The 24,912-nt window shown below is 40.7% G+C and overlaps 1 protein-coding gene across 1 annotated transcript in view; it reads right to left on the bottom strand.

Moving 5' to 3' along the window:
• The window catches only part of igdcc3 (immunoglobulin superfamily, DCC subclass, member 3), a 287,501-nt gene that overhangs the window by 72,980 nt on the left and 189,609 nt on the right, over positions 1-24,912 (bottom strand). The window contains exon 7 of the mRNA XM_061887046.1: positions 12,031-12,196. Coding sequence (XP_061743030.1) covers positions 12,031-12,196 — 166 coding nt within the window. The remainder of the gene's footprint in view (positions 1-12,030; positions 12,197-24,912) is intronic.

The raw sequence follows: 24,912 nt of genomic DNA on the forward strand, positions 1-24,912 counted from the left end.
ACCCTTTCGTCCACTGGGTTGAACTCCAACGTGCAGGCTTTAAGCCGGGGGGCAACCAAAATTGCCACCCCACCCCGTCGCCTCTCACTGTCGGCAAAGCCAGAGTGGAAGAGGGTCCAGTCCCTCTCGAGAGAAGTGGTTCCAGAGCCCTTGCTGTGCGTCGAAGTGAGTCCGACTATATCCAGCCGGAACTTCTCCACTTCGCGCACTAGCTCAGGCTCTTTCCCCCCCAGTGAGGTGACGTTCCACGTCCCAAGAGCTAGCTTCTGTAGCCGAGGATCGGACCGCCAAGTGCCCTGCCTTCGGCTGCCGCCCAGCTCACAATGCACCCGACCTCTATGGCCCCTGCTATGGGTGGTGAGCCCATTGGAGGGGTGACCCACGTTGCCTCTTCGGGCCCCATGGGAACAGGCCCGGCCACCAGGCGCTCGCCATCATGCCCCACCTCCGGGCCTGGCTCCAGAGGGGGGCCCCGGTAACCCGCGTCCGGGCGAGGGAAATCTGGGTCCATGTTTTCTCTTCTTCATAGATGTCTTCGAGTTGCTCTTTGTCTGATCCCTCACCTAGAACCTGTTTGCCTTGGGAGACCCTACCAGGGGACATAAAGCCCCCGGACAACATAGCTCCTAGGATCATTGGGACACGCAAACTCCTCTACCACGATAAGGCGGCAGCTCAGAGAGGAGATATATATATATGTATATATATATATATATGTGGAGAGACACCGCCGACGGGCCGACAACGGGCGGAAAGCAGCAGCGTGGGCCCACCTGGAGGCCGGGAGGCGGGGCATGCGGCGGCAAGAGGAGGCGTGACGCACGCGGAGCGACGCTGCAGCGGCAATCTAATGCAGGTGCGTATACGACACACCGGGTCACTATCTGTCTATCTGCTGGCAGAATATAAAAAGGGCGAGGGAGGAGCGACCAGGGAGAAGAGCACGGAGGAGGAAACACCAGGCAGCAGACCAAAAGCGCGACAACCGCCCCGACCCGACAAGAGCGATGACGCACCCCCGCAGCGGACGCAAGCTCCGGACGCCGAAAGGCGTGCAGCGGCAGCAGACAAGCCAAAGAAGTGCACTGAAAAGTGACTGGACAAGAGGCCCAAGTGACAACAGAAATGTTGAAACAATAAATCAATGCTGCTATGATGCGTCCTGTGTCAGGTGTCCCCGCAACCCAAACGAGGACGGCAGGAAGACCGTTACAATATATATATATATATATATATATACATATATATATATATATATATATATATCTCCATCCATTTTCTACCGCTTATTCCCTTGGGTGTTGCGGGGGGTGCTGGAGCCTATCTCAGTTACAATCGGGCAAAAGGCGGGGTACACCCTGGACGAGTTTTCATCTCATCGCAGGGCCAACACAGATAGACAGACAACATTCACACTCACATTCACACACGAGGGCCAATTTGGTGTTGCCAATCAACCTATCTCTCTCTCTCTCTCTCTCTCTCTCTGTCTCTCTCTCTCTCTCTATATATATATATATATATATATAAATTAGCCATAGTGTGTGAATGTGTATATATATATATATATATATATATATATATATATATATATATATATATATATATATATATATATATATATATATATATATATATATATATACATTTTCTACCGCGTATTCCCTTTTGGGGTCGCGGGGGGCGCTGGCGCCTATCTCAGTTATATATATGCATATGTATGGTTATATGCATGTATATAGATATATATATCTTCTTTTTTATCTTTTTTACTATGTATATTACTGTGTATGCACCTCAGGGGATCTCCTCTAATTTCGTTGTTCTTTGAACCTGTTCACTGTAATAATGACCATAAAAGTCTATTCTATTCTAATGGTTTGCAAAACATATTTTAACCCAAATAGGTGAAATTAGATAATCTCCCATGGCCACACCAGCCTGTATCTCATGGCATACTAGTGTGCCGCAGCACAGTGGTTGAAAAACACTGGTACAGAAGATGTTAGCCTTTAATATAAAAACAAATGGTGCCTTTCCTTCTCATCATAAACTTTTTACACACAACGCTGTAGGGATCAATAGAATTGATCAGACTGCCAAACAGTACAGTCAGCATTCATACTGCTGGCATGGTGGCCGCAATGAATAAGTCAAGCCTCTTGAAACCAGCGTCTCGGATGGAGGTATTAACATCCGTCAAGATGTAGCGGCGCGGACAAACAACCCTCCTCTGAACGGCCGTGTCCGTGTACACAAGCGGCCAATCAGGTGTGAGCTGACATCACATCCAATATTGTCCGGCTCTGTAAAAGGTCAAAGGGCGACGCATTTGTAAAATGTTATGTTTGATTATGTGTGCTCACGCCACATGAATAATGGCCCTGCTGAGCACATACATGTTTTTGATTAATCTGTTGCATGTGTGCGTGTTTGCATGTGTGTGTGCGTGTTTGCATTTGTGCGAGTGAGCGTGTGTGAATGATATACACAATCGATTCCCCCTTCCTACCCTTGTCCGATTTGCTCTTGAAGGTCATGAGAGATGAGGGGCTGACGGAAGAAACCTTGCTGTGTGTGTGTGTTGTTACACACACACACTCACACACACACACACACACACACACACACACACACACACACACACACACACACACACACACACACACACACACACACACACACACACACACACACACACACACTCCCGTAGCCTACGCATACATTAATTAAAATGAGTCTGTTGCACTCCCAGTATATTCAGGCTTCCCTGTCAGAGCCCCAGTATAGTCTATATATGAGAACACAGGCATTGTGCTGCCCAGAGCACTCGAATACAATTTACATATGATTACTTTTGTTTTGCCATCGTTTCCCGTCTGCATGTGGTCCACCTTCGCAGAGATTAAAGGCAGTTTTGAGCTTCAGGTAAAACTCATCTTGCTGTTCAGACTCCAACCCTCGTGAACATCATGTTGCGTTGCAACCAGGGATGGTTTACATTTGAATCAATACACTACTTTTTTTTTATACTTCAGTGTGTGTTCATGTGTTAATACATGTTACTTTGTTTAAAGGCCTACTGAAACCCACTACTACCGACCAAGCAGTCTGATAGTTTATATATTAATGATGAAATATTAACATTGCAACACATGCCAATACGGCCTTTTTAGTTTACTAAATTGCAATTTTAAATTTCCCGCAAAGTGTCATGTTGAAAACGTCTCGGTATGATGACGCGCGTCTCGGGTTGTAGCGGACATAATTTTCCAGCCCAATCCAAGCTATAAGTAGTCTGCTTTAATCGCATAATTACACAGTGTTCTGGACGTCCGTGTTGCTGAATCTTTTGGAATTTTTTCAATTAATAATGGAGAAGTCAAAGTAGAAAGATGGAGTTGGGAAGCTTTAGCCTTTAGCCACATAAGCACACGGTGATTCCTTGTTTAGAATTCCCGAAGGTGAAGCTTTACTATGGATCAGAGCGGTCAAGCGAACATGGATCCCGACCACATGTCAACTGGCAGGTTTCGGTGAGAAAATTGTGGTAAAAAGTCGCCTCTTACCGGAGATCTGTGGAGTTTGCGCCGTCCTTGTATCTGCTGTCGACTTCCCTCAGACACTGGCCTCAAGACACCCGTGGACACACCCCTTCCGACTATCAGGTACTATTTAATCTCACTAAAACACTAGCAACTCAATAGAAAGATAAGGGATTTCCCAGAATTATCCTAGTAAATGTGTCTAAAAACATCTGAATCCGTCCCAATGCAATCGCCTTTTTTTTTGTAACTTTACTATTATTTTTATTTTTTTCTAGTCATTCGCTATCAATATCATCTTTCACGATTCTTTCATCCTCGCTCAAATTAATGTGGAAATTGTCGTTTTCTCGGTCAGAATAGCTCTTGCTGCTGGAGGTTCCCATTAAAAACAATGTGAGGACGTGAGGAGCCCTCACCCTTGTGACGTCATCGTCTGCTACTTCCGGTAAAGGCAAGGCTTTTTTTATCGTCAAACTTTATCGTTGATGTTCTCTATTAAATCCTTTCAGCAAAAATATGGCAATATCGCGAAATGATCAAGTATGACACATAGAATGGACCCGCTATCCCAGTTTAAATAAGAGAATCTCATTTCATTAGGCCTTTAACATAATCAGCTCACTGTTAAATGTTAGATAAAAATAAAGTAATTTTATTTCATCACAAAACAACTTTTATTAACACATGAACACGCAGAGAAGTACTGAAAATCGGTACCGCTTAGTACCACTATCGATTCTCAGGTACACGTAATTGGTACGGTATCGATTCAAAGGTGAAAGCTACCCATCCCTATGCAGCACGACAACACAATGAAAACTCCACAGTTGCAAATCTGTTTTATATGCCAGAAAGCGCTTCCTGGTCAACTATCGGAGTTTATGAGTTAATTAGCTAATGGTAGATGAGGTCTGACTCCCCCAGCAATCAGAGGAGGGTTTGTGAAGCATGGCATCCCCATTAAAGCGAGTCATACACTAATGGCGACAAATAGAAACACTGTGGTGCTCTGATTATAACTGCTTTATCGTCTCATTTGTTCTTTTCTTTTTTTTTTTTTGCACACTCATCACTTTGCTTTTCGACTGACATTTTTCATGTTTTCCTCCCCACCTAACTCGGTGCCTGCTTTTTTTTGTTATTTTCACAGTCCAACTAATACAGCGCCTAGGCTGAAGGATGCAAGCGAGAGTGCATCAGCGCACAAGAGTGATGGCTCCCTGGACTGCAACTATTGATCTTGCTCATGCATATGGAGAATATGTACTTCCCACTTTTTACTTATGAATAATAAAAGCATGTGTAGCGCGTCGCTGACTGCCAGCAGCGACAGAAAGAAATTGGGACTTTTTTTTTATGTAGCAATTTGTTACATAATAACCATACAGCTTCGATTGATGAAAGTAAATGTAATACTGTCGATTATGTGATACAGTGGTCCCCAACCACCGGTCCGGGGGCCGGTATTGGTCTGTGACGCATTTTTTACCGGGCCGCACAAAAACAAGAATTGATTTATAAACCAAGACATTTTCATCTCTCACATTAAATACACCAATAAGCTTGTTTATAGATGTATATTACAACTCCTGACAGGAAATCGCCATTTTTTCATATTACATTAATGCACATTAATGAACATCCATCCATCCATCCATTTTCTACCGCCTATTCACTTCGGGGTCGCGGGGGCGCTGGAGCCTATCACAGTTACATCGGGCGGAAGGCGGGATACCACTGCAAAAACTGTAATCTAAGTCAGCTGAAATATCTCAAATAAGGGTGATATTTGCTTATGTTCTGTCTAATAAAATAATTCTTCTCACTATGTTAGTGTTTTATTTGTTTTAAGGGTTTTCGTCCTAAATGATCTCAGTAAGATATTACAGCTCGTTGCTGAGATTTGATGACCTATATTGAATAAAACATGCTTGAAACTAGAATATCAACTGATGCAAAGCTGTGTCATCAACACTCACAAGTATAAAACTACCTTTTTAAAGTAGTAATTTCTTACTTCAAGCATAAAAAAAAAAAATCATGATGCCGAGCGCATATCATTATGTCCAGATAACGGCACTAACATTTACATATTTAAGAATATTGTGACGTTTGCTGGGCATGGTGGTGATGGTGCGTTCTTCCAAGATGCAGTTCAGGCTCGGACACAGCGAAATGTAAGAAATACTGATTTCTTAAAACTAAAAACAGACTAAGAACAGAAAACTTGCATTAGGCACTACAAGGCAAAAACAAAGAGGTAGCATGGGAGGTAGAAAAACACAGAAGCATAGCGTGAAAGCTAACAAGAACAAAGCATGTTTTACCAGAATACGGAAACAGCGTCGTCACTAGTTGCGTGCAAAAAAAGCTAGGCTGCGAGGTCGAAACAACGGAAAAGGCAGGCTTAAATAAGAGAAAGTAATTACAACAGGTGTGCGTCAAAAGCAAGGAACAGGTGTAAACTTATAGGCAACCATGGTGACAGTACAAACCAGGAAGTGCACAAACAAACTCAAAATCCAAATAATAAATGATCCGGGCAGTGGATCATAACACATATTTTGAAACATATTAAGCAAAAAGGTCTCTATTTTTTTGTCTACCAAGAAAAGTGCACCTGTTAATAGTGAGGATATACTTATTTTAAGGTATTTTTGGGTTAATTGAGGTTAGCTGATTTTATTGTTTTGGAAAGTCCTGACAAGTCATATTTTCTTGTTTTATCGGCAGATAATTTTGTTTAGTTCAAGTAAAATACCCCTCATTTTTGTATTTTTTTTTCTTGTTTTTGAACACTGACTTTTTGCAGTGTGGACAAGTCGCCGCCTCCTCGCAGGGAAAAAAAGGTTGGGGACCCCTGGTGTAATACATATAAAGAACTCAGTATTAACTTTTATTGACAACAATGCTCTCTGTTCAACTCACTTTGCCGTGAAACCCAGCCAAGGTTATTACAACGCAATGTATGCAATTAGATGATACTAAAAGGAAGGTGTGTTGAAGTGGGAACAATGTTGCAATTTGTCATCACAATGATCTTTTCGCAACGCCACATCCGCTAAAGCAATACAACACTCACTGCAGCATGTGGCCTTTATGGTGTGAAAACATGGTCCTACAGCACTCATCGCACTCTAGGGGACCCAGCAATGGAAAAGCATCCAACATCTAGCCAATATGCTTCACGCATACAAAGACCAGCATTAAATCAGACGGCTGGGGTGTTAAAACTACCAAGCCGATGGAGAAACGCCACACGGAGGGATTTATCACGACCCGGCAATGCAAAATTGTGTTCTATAATGACCTGAACATTGCTTAATTGCTATATTAAGACTTGCAGTCATAAATAAGGTGTTGTAATCATGGTTCAAACTTGTAAATACATTTTAATACAGTTTTTAATGTATAGATTTTTTTTTTAAATTACGTTTCATAAAAATAGGAGATTCAGCATAGACTGTATATTATACAAACCCCGTTTCCATATGAGTAGGGAAATTGTGTTAGGTGTAAATATAAACGGAATACAATGATTTGCAAATCATTTTCAACCCATATTCAGTAGAATATGCTACAAAGACAACGTAGTTGATGTTCAAACTGATAAAGTTGTTTTTTTTTTTGCAAATAATCATTAACTTTAGAATTTGATGCCAGCAACACGGGACAAAGCAGTTGGGAAAGGTGGCAATAAATACTGATAAAGTTGAGGAATGCTCATCAAACACTTATTTGGTGTGCAGGCTAATTGGGAACAGGTGGGTGCCATGATTGGGTATAAAAACAGCTTCCCGAAAAATGCTCAGTCTTTCACAAGAAAGGATGGGGCGAGGTACACCCCTTTGTCCACAACTGCGTGAGCAAATAGTTGAACAGTTTAAGAACAACGTTTCTCAAAGTGCAATTGCAAGAAATTTAGGGATTTCAACAGCTGCGGTCCGTAATATTATCAAAAGGTTCAGAGAATCTGGAGAAATCACTCCACGTAAGCGGCATGGCCCGAAACCAATATTAAATGACCGTGACCTTCGATCCCTCAGATGGCATTGTATCAAAAACCGACATCAATCTCTTAAAGATTTCACCAAAAGGGCTCAGGAACACTTCAGAAAACCACTGTCACTAAATACAGTTTGTCGCTACATCTGTAAGTGTAAGTTAAAGCTCTACTCTGCAAAGCGAAAGCCATTCATCAACAACATCCAGAAACGCCGCCGGCTTCTCTGGGCCCGAGATCATCTAAGATGGACTGATGCAAAGTGGAAAAGTGTTCTGTGGTCTGACGAGTTCACATTTCAAATATTTTTGGGAAATATTCGACATAGTGTTATCCGGACCAAAGGGGAAGCGAACCATCCAGACTGTTATCGACGCAAAGTTCAAAAGCCAGCATCTGTGATGGTATGAGGGTGCATTAGTGCCCAAGGCATGGGTAACTTACACAACTGTGAAGGCACCATTAATGCTGAAAGTAACAGTACATACATGTTTTGCAACAACATATGCTGCCATTTAAGCACCGTCTTTTTCATGGACGCCCCTGCTTATTTCAGCAAGACAATGCCAAGCCACATTCAGCACGTGTTACAACAGCGTGGCTTCGTAAAAAAAGAGTGCGGGTACTTTCCTGGCCCGCCTGCAGTCCAGACCTGTCTCCCAAAAAAAAGGGGGGGCGCATTGTGAAGCCTAAAATACGACAGCGGACTGTTGAACGACTGAAGCTCTTCATAAAAAAAGAATGGGAAATAATTCCACTTTCAAAGCTTCAACAATTAGTTTCCTCAGTTCCCAAACGTTTATTGAGCATTGTTTAAAAAAAAGGTGATGTAACACAGTTGGGAACATTCCCTTTCCCAACTACTTTGGCACATATGGCAGCCATGTAATTCTAAATTAATTATTATTTGCAAAGTTTATGAGTTTGAACGTCAAATATGTTGTCTTTGTAGTGCATTCAATTGAATATGGGTTGAAAAGAATTTGCAAATCGTTGTATTCCGTTTATATTCACATTTAACAATTTCCCAACGCATATGGAAACGGGGTTTGTACATAAATGATAAATGTAGACATGCATATGCACACTACACACATACATAGCCACACCATTACCATGGAAATGATATCATGCCACAGCAGCAGCACCACTGCCTCAATGGGCAGCCCCAAAATATTCTGTAACACAAACAACCCAATATCAAACCCCTTCCCATTCAAAAGGGTTAAGTTTTCCCATATTTGACAGAGACATTATGGGGGAGAAAAGGTGCCAAATAACGATGTGTTCGAAGAAGAAGACATAAAACAGCAGCTTTTAAGTTTCATTTAGGTCGAGGAGCCGCAGCCGCGCTTTACTTTTTACCTCTTGCCGGTCCTAACAGAATTGCTATTGTGACATCCAGTGAACACATTTAGAACAGCAGTTTATTTTATAAAAAAAAAAAATGTAGCTCATTTTAATACTTGCCAAAATCTTCACGCAGGCCGGATAAAATATTTGCGTGCCTGATCCGGCCCGCAGGCCGTAAGTTTGACACCCCTGTTGTAGACAATTTGTCTTTGATTACAAACTTAGGGAATAATCCACTGGACACAGGTGGACTTTGATTTAAATGAGTAGCAGATAGTAATGGTGTCATGTCCTGGTGATCATGTTCAGTTTGGCTATGTTCTATTTGGTTTTTGGAATGTGTCAGTTCCTGTTTTTCACTCCCTGCTTTGTTTCCATGACAACCCATAAGTTTTCACCTGTCCTTATGTCACGCACCTGATTCATTTGGACTCATGCACCTGTTGTCAATCACCACATCACTATTTAAGCCTGCAGCTGCCAGGCAGTCAAACTGGTGACACCACCCTCTATACACCCTTGTTATTCATGCTGATGATCCATGCTGCTCTTTTTCATGCTCTTTTCTCGTTCCAAGTAAGTTTTCTTTATTCATGCCGTAGTTTGCAAGTTTGGTTTTATGTCCATAGTTCTGCCTTTGCGCGAGTTTTTGTTTATACCTTTTGTTTTTGTAGTACTTTCAAGTGTAAAAATTAAAAGATGTTATTACCTTCACGCCATGTCCGATCCAGTCGCTTCGCACCCCAGGAAAACAATCCACACCATAGTCCTAGTCTTGACAAATGGTTGCTTTTTTTTTAGTTTTTGTGTAAGTAAGACTCTTTGCTTAAACAATTGTTTGTAATAAAAGGCAATAAGGAACTAGTTATTGTATTGACATTCTTAAACTGCCATTAGCCTTCACTACAAACCATTTGAAAAATGTATGAATAGATACAAATAGTATCAGTATTGGTATCGGTCAAACTCACTGGTGGTTTATCCGTATCGTACTCGGCAACATCCCTACAATATATACATACAGTCTGTACAAATACACTATATTGCCGATTGGATCATAAACCTGTATAGGACACTTATAGACTCTGTTTGTATCGAGAGCAATTAAGTGTGTAATTTCTGACCTTGCATCGAAAAATATGTAACAAAATATATAAATATATTTTTTAAATATTAATTAATATGATATTGCTTTGAGCATTTAAAAGAATATTCATAGAAGAATACCTATGCTGGAAGGTACACACACACACACACACACACACACACACGCACACACACACACACACACACACACACACACACACACACACACACACACACACACACACACACAGACTCACACTCTCACTCTTGTATTCGTTACCTTCTTGAGACCTCCGTAAAATAAATGCCTCCCTCTTTAGGACCACCCTTTCTAGATATATAAAAAAGTGTATTTACAACATTAATAATACATACATACTATGCAAATATAAAAAAGCTTGTTGTGAAAAATTAGTTGGAATTTTACAAGAAAAAGGTTACAATTTCACAAGAAAAACTTAGAATGTTGGCAGTATTATAATAAAAGTGTAGCAACCTGGTCACATCGTGATGCAGATTTTGTTCTCCCAGGGTTGCAGGTGGGCTTCGGACACAGCGTGCAGGTAGGAAATGATTTATTCAAGCAATAAAACAGAGTTTGACAAAACTAAAAGAGCTAGCATGGGAGCTAGAAAACAAATAGCCAATCGTGGAAACTAGCAGGTAGCGAGCAGGAAAACAGAAGTCGTTACTTGTTGTATGAAAACAAATTAGGAAGCAAGACTGACTGACTGGAGGAGGCAGGCTTCAATAATGACAGTAATCACACAACAGGTGCACATTTGGAACAGGCAGCAGGTGAAAATAATGAGAAATTATGGAAACCAACTGGGAGGTGCACAAACAGGAATCAAAGGAGTCCAAAACCAACAGAAAACAAAAAAAGACTCAAAATTATAAATCATAATAGGACCCAGGCAGCGGATCATAACAAAAAGTTCTCATTTTACTCAAGGCAAGTCAAAATTTTAGAAGAAAAACAAAATATTTGTGCAATATTATGATAAAAGTTAAAGTTTTACTCAATAACGGTCGCAGTTTAACAAAAAATGCTTAAAATGTTGGCAATTTTATGAAAAGAGCCGCAATTTTACTCGACAAATTCACAATTTTATAAAAAAAGCTTTAAAAATGTTGGCAATATTATAATAATGATCTGAAATTTACTCAACAAAATTATGGCAAAAGTCATAATTTTACTCAAAATATGTCACCATTATAAAAGAAAAAATGGCAATAGTGTGATAAAAGTCAGAATTTCACATGACAAATGTCACCATTTTGCATTGAAAAGTACTAATTTTACATAAAAAAATTATAATTTTATGAGAAATAACAAAGGAAAAAGAATATGAGAAATTGTTGTCAATTTTATAAGAAAAAAGTCGACACAATGTGAGAAAAAGAATGCTTCTAGTTAAAAAAAATTGAGAATTGTTTGTAATTGAATATGAATCTTCATTATTCACTTCAAGTTATTACAGAATGTCTCTTTATACATGTTTATTTTTATACATATACATATATACATTTTGGCCAAAGGGGGTGCATTTAAATGTCTTAAAAATCCTGACTTTGGAGCAATGTTCACAGACTCTGGCATATGACTCTCTATTAGATGCAATGTTATTGGGAGCATGATTTATGTCAACACTTGTTCACACCTCCTCATATGGAAGATACTTTTCCTTCTTGGTATCTCAAGAAGGGTAGTAACACGCACGCACGCACGCACGCACGCACGCACGCACGCACGCACGCACGCACGCACGCACGCACGCACGCACGCACGCACGCACGCACGCACGCACACACACACACACACACACACACACACACACACACACACACACACACACACACACACACACACACACACACACACACAGAGAAGAAGCAAGCCCCCACATATATATATAATCTCATGGAGAGAGAAACAAACAATAAATACAACATTTGACTGCAGGGCTTTTGTTATTTTTTTAAAAGATGTGAATATTTTTGTATATAAAAAGATTTGTTGTTGTTTTTTTTCTCTACCTGTTGCTGTTCCTGAGTTTGACGTGCCCCCCGGGCTCTAGGATCTGGCCGTTCTTCAACCAGGTGAGTTGGGGCTCAGGTTCGCCCTGGGCTTGGCACGTGAAGATGGCGGTGGTCCCGACGGGTCGCGCAATAGACTGCGGAGGTTGAGTGAACTCTGCAGGAGCTGGGATAAAAAAGACGTCAAATGAGGAGTCAAGATGGTATCAACAGAATTTGTGGATTTAAAAAAAAAACAAAAAAACATGACATTACCATGTAATAGTGGGTTGGTCTAAATATTGGTAGTACCTATACAAACTGGCATGATCTCACTTTAGAGTTTTAGACTTGTCATTATTTCCTGTGTTTGGGTTTTTTCCTGCCTTTTGTCGGTCATGTGTTACTCTGCTGCCGCTACGCATCTTGCAAAAAGCCGTTTTTTGTCACGTTTCATGTGTCAGGTAAACCGCGATGAATGGGGCCATATACATCCCATATGAGACTTAAGTATTTAAATTATTTGACCTGTATGCTGCATTCTGTCTTAGACTGGGGCTGTATGGCTCGGTTGGTAGTGTGGCCGTGCGACTTGCGGGTTCCAGGTTTGATCCCCGCTTCTGCCATCCTAGTCACTGCCGTTGTGTCCTTGGGCAAGACACTTTACCCACCTGCTCCAGTGCCACCCACATTGGTTTAAAAATGTTACTTAGATATTGGGTTTCAAATTGCAACGCGATTTGAGTCACTAGACAAAAGCAGTATATAAATAAAATACATTTCACATCACTTTAAAGGGGATCCACATATTGAGGGCATAATGCAAAAATTTGAAAAATCGAAAACAATTAAAATCACAAAAAAAATGGTGAATAAAATTGAGATATCTTTTTTCAAACTGTGTTTTCGTAACGTTATCCTATCGCTGAATGTGTCCGATTCGTAGCTCGCGTCAGTGTTGTGTGACTCGAGTCAGGCTAAATGCGTCTCGTTTAGACACCATGAACTGGTAACATCATCTTTGCAAGTGCACAATAAAGAAAAAAAAGGCATGATAGAAGTTTGCAGAAGAGAAAATTGGCTACGAAGAAGTAAACGTGGGGAGAGGATTTATTTAAGTGCATCCGAAAGTTTGCAGGGTTTTTTTTATTATTATTTTTAATTATTTTCTTTCTAAACGGCCACCGCTATGTAGGATGAGAGTAACAGTGTCAGTGGTGCCAAAGTGATGACACAAAGCTCGGTGGCGAACCCACAGTAGGCAGCAGATTATGTAGTAAGAGTGCGTGTGCAGCAGGTACATGGGTTTACGGGCTTAAAATTATCACTTACCGCTTTTATTGTATGTTCCTGTTGATCAGTGGTCTCCAAACTATGGCCGGTGGGCCGTATTCTGCCCGCCAGCGTCCAAAATCCGGCCCGCAGTATGTGCGAAGTTAAAATATTTGAATTTTTATTTTATTTTAGTGTTTTTATTATTTTAAATCTGTCCTCTCAAATTCATTTCCTACCGCTTGTTAAGGTAAATCATATTGTTTAGAAATGCCTTTTCCCATTGATAATGTGACATCATTGCGTTCAGAATATATATATATATATATATATATATATATATATATATATATATATATATATATATATATATACATATATATACAGTGGGGCAAAAAAGTATTTAGTCAGCCACCGATTGTGCAAGTTCTCCCAATTAAAATGATGACAGAGGTCTGTAATTTTCATCATAGGTACACGTCAACTGTGAGAAACAGGAATTCACATTGTAGGAATTCTAAATAATTTATATGTAATTTATGGTGGAAAATAAGTATTTGGTCAACCATTGATGGAAGGAGGTTTTACCTCAAAATCTCACGATACATGGCCCCATTCATTCTTTCCTTAACACGGATCAATCGTCCTGTCCCTTAGCAGAAAAACAGCCCCATAGCATGATGTTTCCACCCCCATACTTCACAGTAGGTGTGGTGTTCTTGGGATGCAATTCAGTATTCTTCTTCCTCCAAACACGACGAGTTGAGTTTACACCAAAATGGATACATGGATGATACAGTAGAGAATTGGGAGAATGTCATGTGGTCAGATGAAACCAAACTTTTTGGTATCAACTACATATGGTCTATATATATGTAGAATAAATCTTTGGACATTACCACCCCCTGGTGTCAGTTGCCGTCATCTCCCCGTAGTCACGACACAGTATCAGTTTTGGGTTGATACTTGTGTGACGTATACCTGGTTGATACTGTTATACTTACATATTGCTAAATTGTTTACAAAAAAAATACAATAAAAAAAACGCACAACGGAAGCCTTTGGTGGCGAAATGCCGAATAGTTTGAATTATTTTTTTCTTCTTTTTGTTTTTGTGCACAATCTAATGGGGAAATTCTACTTTTTGCCAGCCATAATTCCAAGCCTGTGTTTTTGTTTGACTCTTTATAAATTTTGTAAGTCGCGCCACTCCCCGTTTGTGAATTAAACAACCTTTTTGCCTGCATTAACCATTGTGTTGTCGTAATGCTACACAACATTATAGTGCAATATAACAAGCCCTGTATTAACTTGGTATTTGATTGATACCAGAATCTGCAGCATTGCACGCCCAACATTTTATTTAAAATATAGAAGCCTGGAACTCTGTATAGTTCAAAATGCAATTTACCAACTGTGATTTGATGTCAGTTTGCAGAATTATCAGATGTCCTCATCAGGTGTTCACATGGAATATCATCTGTTCACCTTAATGCGCTTTTTAAAACACTTAAACACATGGAAGCAAACGGCAGTTTCATCATATTGTGCCTCATCATTCCATGCTACAGTCAACCACACATGTTCACTTAGATGTGATAACTTATTCATATGGAGGTGGGCAGGGACTTTATGGATACTTTAAATCACAGTCAGTAATTACAGTTGCAGGTGCAAAAATGACTACTGGTTGACGCTTTCGTTTGAGATGACTCCTGTGTATTCACCAATTCAAAGGGATTTTAAATATCACCATGAATTATGTATGCCTACTAATTAAGAAAGCATGTTTTGCTATTATCTTATACTCATCACAAGAGGTTTGAATACCCGAGAGCATAATGCCTGTTGAAATAATGCCTCATGCACTGAAAAAAAACAAAAACTTGTAGGATTTAACAAGTTGCTGGACTATATTTTCAGTACATGATGCTGCTTCAATAATAAGTCACTAACTTCAAGTGAAACCTACTTAACACTGCTTAAAAGTTAACAATTGCAGTATTGCTAAGTGCAATGGCGCCCCTATCCGATAATGATATTGGTTAGCGGTCCGATATCGGCAAAAAAAACAAAAAAACAAGTGATATCAGTGATATCTAAAATCTCCACTAGAAGCAGTCGTGACGAGGGGGTTTGCGCAGCTTACTGCGAGGGTTGTTCTCCCAGGATGCAAACGGACTACTCTGGACAAGGCGTGGAGGCAAAAACATGATTTAATCTTGACTCAAAAAGTCAAAACAAAAAGGCGCGCAAGGCGAAGGCACAACTTAACATAGGATACAAAAACTAACACTTAGGCAGAACTATGGACATGAAACAAAAACTTGCTGTAACCTATTTTTATGGTTTGCCCCTTTGTTATGTTTAGTTCCTTTTACACAGTATATGCCTTGAGCTCTTATTTTGAAGGTAGATAGAACGGAAATGATGTCATCTTGGAGTGGAGCGTAGGTTTTGGAAAGGAACGAAAATAAAGTGGTCCTCGTGTGAAACTGGAGCCTCCGTGTTTGTTATTTTGTAGTGTGATACAGTTTAGGCGACTTATATAAACCCTCGGTTACATTGGTGGCAGCGGTGGGATATAAGTCCCGCGAAAGAAAGACATCTAATTACCGTAAAGTCTGGAGAGTCAGCTAGCTTCATCTCAGTTAGCCGCAGCTAGCAACGGCGAAGCTTCGTCTGGTCAGAAAGCGCACATACTTCTTTCATCTGGCTGCGGTCTTCTGATTTATGTGGAATATGTGGAATAAAAGCGAGGACCCACTGGACTATACCTACAGAGAGCAACGTGGAGAAAGATCTTTCGCTAGCAATGTAAAGATTGAACTCCCACAGCCATTTTCTGGTGAGGAAAAACAACGTTTCCCCTGCTGGGCCAGACAATATGAAGTAGCAGTGAAGGCGCTGGTTGGAGGTACGGGCAGTAACTTTGACTATGAACTGGTGAGGATTTTACCCACGCGGCTGACAAAGGCTGCTTTTCTTCTATGGGATAGCTTGCCAACTGCCGTTCAGGTGGATTAAGATCAGGTGAAAGAAAAATTGCAAGAGGCAAACCATAAACATAGGTTACATTGCTAACTGTAGCATGAATAAACAAAACTTACTTGGCTTAGCATGAAGCGAACAATCCCAAAAACCTGTGGCATGAAACGAGCATGAATCAATCAATACAAAGCAATGTCGCCAGGACGACTAACTGGCAAAACAGGCTTTAATACTAGTCTCTGAGTAGAGCAGGTGCGTGATCCGAACACATGAGGCAGGTGAAACTAATGGAACTAATGGAGTCCAAAACTAACAGAACATAACTAAACAAAACATGATCTGGACCACAGATAATGGCACTTACTTGCGCAAAGCCGGACACAAGTAAAGTCAGTTAACATCTAAATGTTCTCCAATAAGCACACAAGGTTGGTATTGTCTTTTTCAGTGAAGTCATCAACAAAAGGTAAAGGGAGTTGTAATCACGTGACCTAGAGGCACAACAGGGCACTTCTGGGTTTCAGGCAATTGATCTAAGCCCTATTAGGATACTGTTTATTAACCTGAATCAGTGCAGATTTAGGCTTATTTTGAAAGGTTTAGAAGCCAATATAAAATCGATCATGAAAAAAATGTTTTAAATGAGATGGAGTGTATTTTTACAGTCTTAAGTAAATATTTAAACCATTTGCAGCTCTAGGGCCCTTGAGTACGTGAAGCCTACTAACAACTTGTTATATTATGTTGCAGTATTGCTAAGTGCAATGGTGCCACAATCCGAGAATGATATTGGTTACCGGTCCAATATCGGCAAAAAAAAACAAACCCAAGTGATATCAGCGTTTATCTAAAATCTCATGACGAGGGGGTTTACACAGATTACTGCGAGGATTGTTCTCCCGGGACTATGATTAGAGCAGGTGCGTGATCCGAACACATGAGGCAGGTGAAACTAATGAGTCGTCATGGAAACTAAAACAAACAAGGGTGTACAAAAACAGGAACTAATGGAGTCCAAAACTAACAGAACATAACTAAACAAAACATGATCTGGACCACGGATCATGACATTTACACCAGTAAAGTCAGTTAACATCTAAATGTTCTCCAATAAGCACACAATGTTGGTATTGTCTAATATTTCAGTGAAGTCAATCAATGTTTATTTATATAGCCCCCAATCACAAGTGCCTCAAAGGGCTGCACAAACCACAACGACATCCTCGGTAGGGCCCACATAAGGGCAAGGAAAAACTCACCCCAGTGAGTCATCTACCAAAATCATCTACCAAAGGTAAGGCTATATGCGGGTTGTAATCACGTGATGTAGAGGCACAACCGGGCACTTCTGTGTCACATGTGGGTCGCATCTCATTCCTTAGGATGCAAAACGGACCACTCCGGAAGAAAACGTGAAGGTAGGAGGTGATTTGATAATCATCTAATCATACACCGTACCATTAACAGAAAGAAACAAAAGAAAAGCTTGCCGATCGCACGGGAAGCTAAGGCAACCACTTAGCACAGGAATCGAGGACAGGAATAACCAACGTAAACAAAGAAGCCAGGACGAGAGATCGACAAAGGTGGGCTTAAATAGTGTCTCTTGGTTACAAACGGGTGAGTCTCCCGAACAACAGAGGCAGGTGAAAATCATAAGTAACCATGGGGACTAAACTCAGGAGGTGCACAACAACAGGAACTAAGAGAGTCCAAAAACAGAAAACACAAAACATGATCTGGACCACGGATCATGGCACTTCTGGGTTTCAGGCTACTGTTTGTTAACCTGAATCAGTGCAGATCTAGGTATATTTTGAAAGGTTTGGAGGCAAATATAAAATCGATCATGAAAAAAACATTTTAAATGAGATGGAGTGGATTTTTACAGTCTTAAGAAAATATTTAAACCATTTGCAGCTCTAGGGACCTTGAGCACATGAAGCTTACTAACAGCATGTTGTGTTCCCCTCACTATTTTTTTTACCTTCAATCTTCTTTGTTCGTGGTCCGAGAGGTCAAAATAGTATTGAAATGTGATTGGCCGGTGACCACTCCCAAACAAACCCCACATCTTGCCCAAAGTCAGCCGTGATAGATTATGTTCAATGGATGAGCAGTGCGGACGCTGTATCAATCCGTTGTGGTGAAGAAGGAGCTGAGCCAGAAGGCAAACCTCTCAATTCACCGGTCGAGCTACATTCCCATCCTCACCTATGGTCATAAACTTTGGGTTATGACCCAAAGGATAAGATCACGGGTACACGCGGCCGAAATGAGTTTCCTCCGCCGGGTGGCGGGGCTCTCCCTTACAGATAGGGTGAGAAGCTCTGCCATCCAGAAGGAGCTCAAAGTAAAGCCGCTGCTCCTCCACATCGAGAGGAGCCAGATGAGGTGTTTCGGGCATCTGGTCAGGATGCCACCCGAACAGCCTCCCGAGGGAGGTGTTTAGGGCACGTTCAACCGGTATGAGGCCACGAGGAAGACCGAGGACACATTGGGAAGACTATGTCTCCCGGCTGGCCTGGGAACGCCTCGGGATCCCCCGGGAAGAGCTAGATGAAGTGGCTGGGGAGAGGAAAGTCTGGGCTTCCCTGCTTAGGCTGCTGCCCCCGCGACCCGACCTCGGATAAGTACAACCCAGATAAGCAGAATAAGATGGATGGATGGATGGATGGTAATATCATCCATCCATCTTGCTCTTGTTTCGGTCCCTTCACGTTGGTTTTGATGCTTCCACTCCCTCCTTACTGTACCTTTATTTATTCAAAAGGACCAACAATGTAACATGCACTGTTGTACTATGGAAGTTTACACTGGACTTGAATCAGAACGTCCTGGGCTTTATTTATACGATAAAAAATTAGCTGCCTTGCAAATCCTGACAAATTACAGTGATACCTTCTTACTGTTCTCTTCTTTAAATATTCGATTACGAAATTCAAAAATAGTTTGACGAAAGTTTGTCCCAGTTTGACCGGTGAAACAGTTTCCAATTTTTGTTCACAGTGTTCAAATGATGATACCTTATATCACCAACCAACCAAAGGACAATCCATCCATCCATCCATTTTCTACCGCTTATTCCCTTTTGGGGTCGCGGGGGGCGCTGGCCCTATCTCAACTACAATCGGGCGGAAGGCAGGGTACACCCTGGACAAGTCGCCACCTCATCACAGGGCCAACCAAAGGACAATCATATATCATAACGTAACAGGAATAACCTACCAACCTACACCCCACTGTAAGCTACATTTGTTTTTATGACATACATCATCTCAAATAGGGATGGGTACCTTTCCTTTTACATTTGAAACTTTCTCAATCAATACCGTTACTCAACGGGACCAATTTTTGTGTACTTTTTTGTGTGTTCATATGGTAATAAATGTTAATTAGTTTTATAAAAATTTAATAATTCAAATAATATACACATATTTTTTATTCAACAGTGAGCTGATAATAACTGTGCTGCCCAGTTGTAATACAGAAATTTCTGACACTTCATAGATTTTGCATGCCGTTGAAATTCCAAGACGTTAGATGACTGTTGTGTATTCACTACGGTGTGTTGCCAAGTCGGGAAGCAGTGTTTGCCATTAGGTTTAATGTACCAGTCTTGGTTTTGTTTCACCTTGGACGAATAGAACAGACAAGTCTTTTTTTTTTGTCTGCTCGCGGAAAACAAACATCTAAGTTAAATGTAACTTAGATATTGGGTTTCACTATGTAAAGCGCTTTGAGTCACTAGAGAAAAAAGCGCTATATAAATATCATTCACCATCCTCGAACGGCCTTGACGCTGTGGAAACAGGACAAGGCTGTTCTGAAAACACCTCCGAGGACACCTCAATGATGGACGCTTTTGACCTCCCTCCCTCCTCAACGACAGCTGGAGTCGAACTTTTGCAGATCGACCTCAGTCTAAAAAACATTACATGGGAGGGTGTGTGGGCATACACACACACACCCCCACCCCCAACCCACGCCTTCACCACCACTTTTTTTCCCCTCAGGTGATGGTCGGATGGCAGCGCTTCAAAGCAGCAGTCGCCTACCAGGGTCCCAACTCCCCGCCCCTCTGTTGCGAGTTGTCGTGATTAAATGTAACATGTTTATGTGTGCATTGCACGGAGGTTTTTTCCCCACTCCAGACTACCCAACCCCCCCCGCCCCCTTCCAGCCTAGTCTAGATTGAATATTTTTACTCATCTTCTTCCCCAGCGTTTTACCTTTTCCCATCTTTTACGGGGCGCCTCCTGGTGATCCATCAGCGTTCCTGTTCTGAAACCTTGTTCACTGTTTGTTTGTCTAATCTTGAACGGTTTTGTGCTGTAAACAAAAATGTTGTTGTACTTGTTGCAATGACAATAAAGACCTACCTACCTTAACATGTGTTTATACTGTAAGTATTGTATTTTTTACATACTTTCTGTTTGTACGCAATCTGCATCTTAGTTGTAGTTCTGATTACCAAATTTGGAGGTGTTGAAATCACCTTGTAAAATGGCTAATGCATATCAGCAAAGTCAATGTATAGTCGCATCGAGATGAAGTGAAAAGTGGAGCCTTACTCTCTTGCTTTGTTGGCATGGAAATGTGTAACATTACCCACAGGCAGTTCGGCTGAGTCCTCTCTGAGCGTTTGAGTACTTGTTTCCCTGCCAAGTGTTTAAAAGATGGTGCCAATTCTACAACTGGATGTGACGTCACGTGCAACAAACGTGTGGAAATATGGTAGTTTGACTTTATATGACTCAATACCCGGTAGTATCGACCGTTTCCGGTCTTTGAAGTACCCATCCCCAATGTCAAATGATGGCCAATAACTAAAGTGACCATTTGGAAATTACAAGACTTTACGAGGACGGTTGAATAATTTGGAGAGCAATCGTGCGTTAGGCGGTCCATCCTGTCTGGACACACACAGTGACACAATTAACACCTGTTTTGTCGTCCTCTGGGGATAAGATGCTTGTCTTTGTCTTGACAGGAAGATAAAATGAAATATTGATCCGGATCAATACTGCTTCATTGTGGTTTAGTTTAATCAATATAAGAAAAGGGCGAATGCAAGATGTTTTCTACTCGGGGCACTTCATGCACAGGGTCCACAAATCTGATTCTGGCTGGTCAAAACCACACAATTCTCTTATGCCCGGAATGAGAACAACTTGTTGTTACATTGTATGTGTTAATCAGCGGCTTTTAAAATGATATTGGATCCCAGCCAGGCTCTTTACTTCGTATCGGTCTTTTATAAAATGCTCCATACATTTGTTATGTACAAGGTAAATCTGCATTCTTGTCCTCTAGGCCGAAACACATTTCCCCACGCCTACTCGGTTGTAATTGTTCAGGTGACCAGGCCAACCCAACGCTCCTCTGCTGGTCAGAGCTGGACAGGGAAGCACCGCCTGAACAGTTTCCATGTTAACAGTTATTAGCAAACAGTACAGAAAAATTGGATGGTGTATATCATCGGATGAATATTGAGAGAATATGGCGCCAAAATGGGCTTTGTTCACGAAATAGCTGTGCATGAAATGACAGAAGCAGAGTAGCCATGACTGTGAGGTAGGGCTTTAGTTGCCCGGAAAACAAAACATCTTACTTATCTCTGCCTTAATCCAGTTTAGATACATATGTCTTAGGCCCCCTTTACACTAAGCCGGATAAGGTTAGTAAACACGTCCAGTGTTTCTTCACGTGCAAATACTTAAATGTAACTTATCTGAACAATATCCAGTGTTGCAGTATTTCAATTACCGTATTTTTCGGAGTATAAATCGCGCCGGAGTACAAGTCGCACCCGCCGAAAATGCACAATAAAGAAGGAAAAAAAACATATATATAGGTCGCACTGCAGTATAAGTCACATTTTTTGGGTAAATGTATTCGATAGAACCCAACACCAAGAATAGACATTTGAAAGGCAATTTAAAATAAATAAAGAATAGTGAACAACAGGCTGAATAAGTATACGTCATATGAGGCATAAATAACCAACTGAGAAGGTGCCTGGTATGTTAACGTAACATATTATGGTAAGAGTCATTCAAATAACTATAACATATAGAACATGCTATACGTTTACCAAACAATCTGTCACTCCTTATTGCTAAATCCGATAAAATCTTATACGTCTAGTCTCTTACGTGAATGAGATCAATAATATTATTTGATAATTTACGGTAATGTGTTAATAATTTCACACATAAGTCGCTCCTGAGTATAAGTCGCACCCCCGGCCAAACTATGAAAAAAACAGCGACGTATAGTCCGAAAAATACGGTAAAGGGAATCCAGTGTGCTGTGGGGCCCTATTGTAGTGAATCACGCCTGAGCCATCATAAATTACACATGTAATAAAGAACTGTGATAAAGAACATTTTACATTAACCAAATAGGGCTCTAGATATCTGGCCAGGACACTACTCACTCTTTTGCCTTCACCTTCATTATACATTCGTTTTTGGTGACTTTATATACTCTGGACCTAAACATTGAGTCTGTGACATACATGGCGGACAATAACTGATACAGTCTGCTTTGTCAGTCCAAATGCATTCAATGTTTTCCGTAGTTTTCCCTCGACGGCCAGGTAATACAAAGCACACGATACCTTTTTTCTATTACATCCACGGGAGCTCGCATTCTCGTTGTCTCTCCTTCGACAAATGGAGAAAGTTTTTCGCTAAGTAGAATCACAGCTGACCTGGACATTTAAAAGTTCTCTTGCCGTCTGAGAAGTGTTGTATCCAAAATAGCTGCAATCGCTTTCTTTTAAGGCAGTGATTCCCAACCTTGTTGGAGGTACCAAACCCTACCAGTTCCATATGCACATTCACCGGACCCTTCTTTAGTGAAAAATAAAAGGTTTTATTTTTTCAAATTCTAGACAAAATTATATATTTTTTTACTAGTGCACAAAATGAACCATGCATGAACATCACCTTGTTCAAAGAACAAAACCAACACAGTGCGTGAACTCACAACAAATTACACATTTGCAAATCAGATGGAAAATTAGAGGGAATATTGTTTGGGGGTATCCATAATACTTAAACTTTTTGTATTGTCATTCAAATTTTAACTTTACAGTACAGATACGCCGATAGGGAGAAGTTTTTATTTACACGATTGATTGAATCAAACTTTTATTAGCAGTGTGCACAGTACAGTACATATTCTGTACAATTGACCACAAAATGGTAACACCCAAATAAGTTTTTCAACTTGTTTAATTAAGTCGGGGTGCACGTTAATCAATTCATGAGTCAGGTGTGTCTTGACCGCTGCGGCTGAGGCTCTGCCGAACCCCTGAGGCTGACTCACCGAACACTTAGGGTTCGATCGAACCCAGTTTGAGAACCACTGTCTTAAGGTATTCATGTGTGATTTTCACAAGCGTCTGTACATGTAGAGCAAAGAGAAACACGGGCATGTCTGGATGACTCGCCTCCATATTTCCAGTGGGTAGCTCCGAGTTACGAAACCGCTTTATTATGAAGCTGGCTGTGGCGCGTTCTTTCTAACTTCACTTCCTGTGTGGGGCACCGTCTTTCTGGCGTCACTTCCTCTCCGAACTCAGTTTGTAAACAATCAATGAGTCCATACAAGGCTAAGAGCCGGAGATTCAAGAAATACATGGCGCACTTACCCGTGTAAAAAATTATTCGAGGAGGGGAACCTTAAACACTGGTTTAGGGTGGCTGAAACGGGGCTTTGGCTAAATAATTATTCGTTTAAGGCAGGGGTGTCAAACTCAAATACAGAGTGGGCCAAAATGTAAAACTTAACAAAGCCGCGGGCCGAGGTTGAACAAATGATTAATAGGGACCCAAACAAGTTTTGCGTTGAATCTTGAACAAGCAAGGCTTATATAACTTTATAGTGACATGGAACATCTAGTTTAAAATAACAGTAATAATAATAATAATAACAATTTAAAACTATCAATGGCATATCAAACAAAATTTAAATACAAATCGTTTGCCTCTTCTCTATTTGCAGCCTTCTGAGGTACATATCAAAAATAAACTTTTTCCACAGGCTAATAATACATTTGAAAATAAAATTACAACAATGAATCAAACATTGAAACCTTGAAGTAGCAAGAGAGTGCATGAATAAAACCTTAATTATTGCTCAGTTTGCTACACTGATTTGCTGTAACACTGAATATGGAACAAGCAACGCTTACATAACTTAATCATGCAAAAGCAACCATCAAAAAACTAACGAAAAAACATCATTGGTACATTAAATTAAAAAAAATAAAAAATAAATAATGCCTCCATTCCATTTGCAGCCCTCTGAGGTAAATATCAGCATTGTTTTCACAGGCTAATGAATTTGAAAATAAAATAACAATGAGGTGGGCGGGGTTGGGGGGGCAGGGTGTGTATATTGTAGCGTCCCAGAAGAGTTAGTGCTGAAAAGGATTCTGGGTATTTGTTCTGTATGTTGTCTTCGGTGCGGATGTGTCTGTCATTATTGTTTGGTGTGGGTATACAGTGTGGCACAAATTTGTAACAGTGTTAAAGTTGTTTATACTGCCACCCTCAGTGTGACCTGTATAGCTGTTGACCAAGTATGCATTGTATTCAATTAAGTGTGTGTAAAAGCTGCATATAT

This window comes from Nerophis ophidion, linkage group LG25, assembly GCF_033978795.1.
Source record: "Nerophis ophidion isolate RoL-2023_Sa linkage group LG25, RoL_Noph_v1.0, whole genome shotgun sequence".
In the NCBI taxonomy this organism is placed as follows: Eukaryota; Metazoa; Chordata; class Actinopteri; order Syngnathiformes; family Syngnathidae; genus Nerophis; species Nerophis ophidion.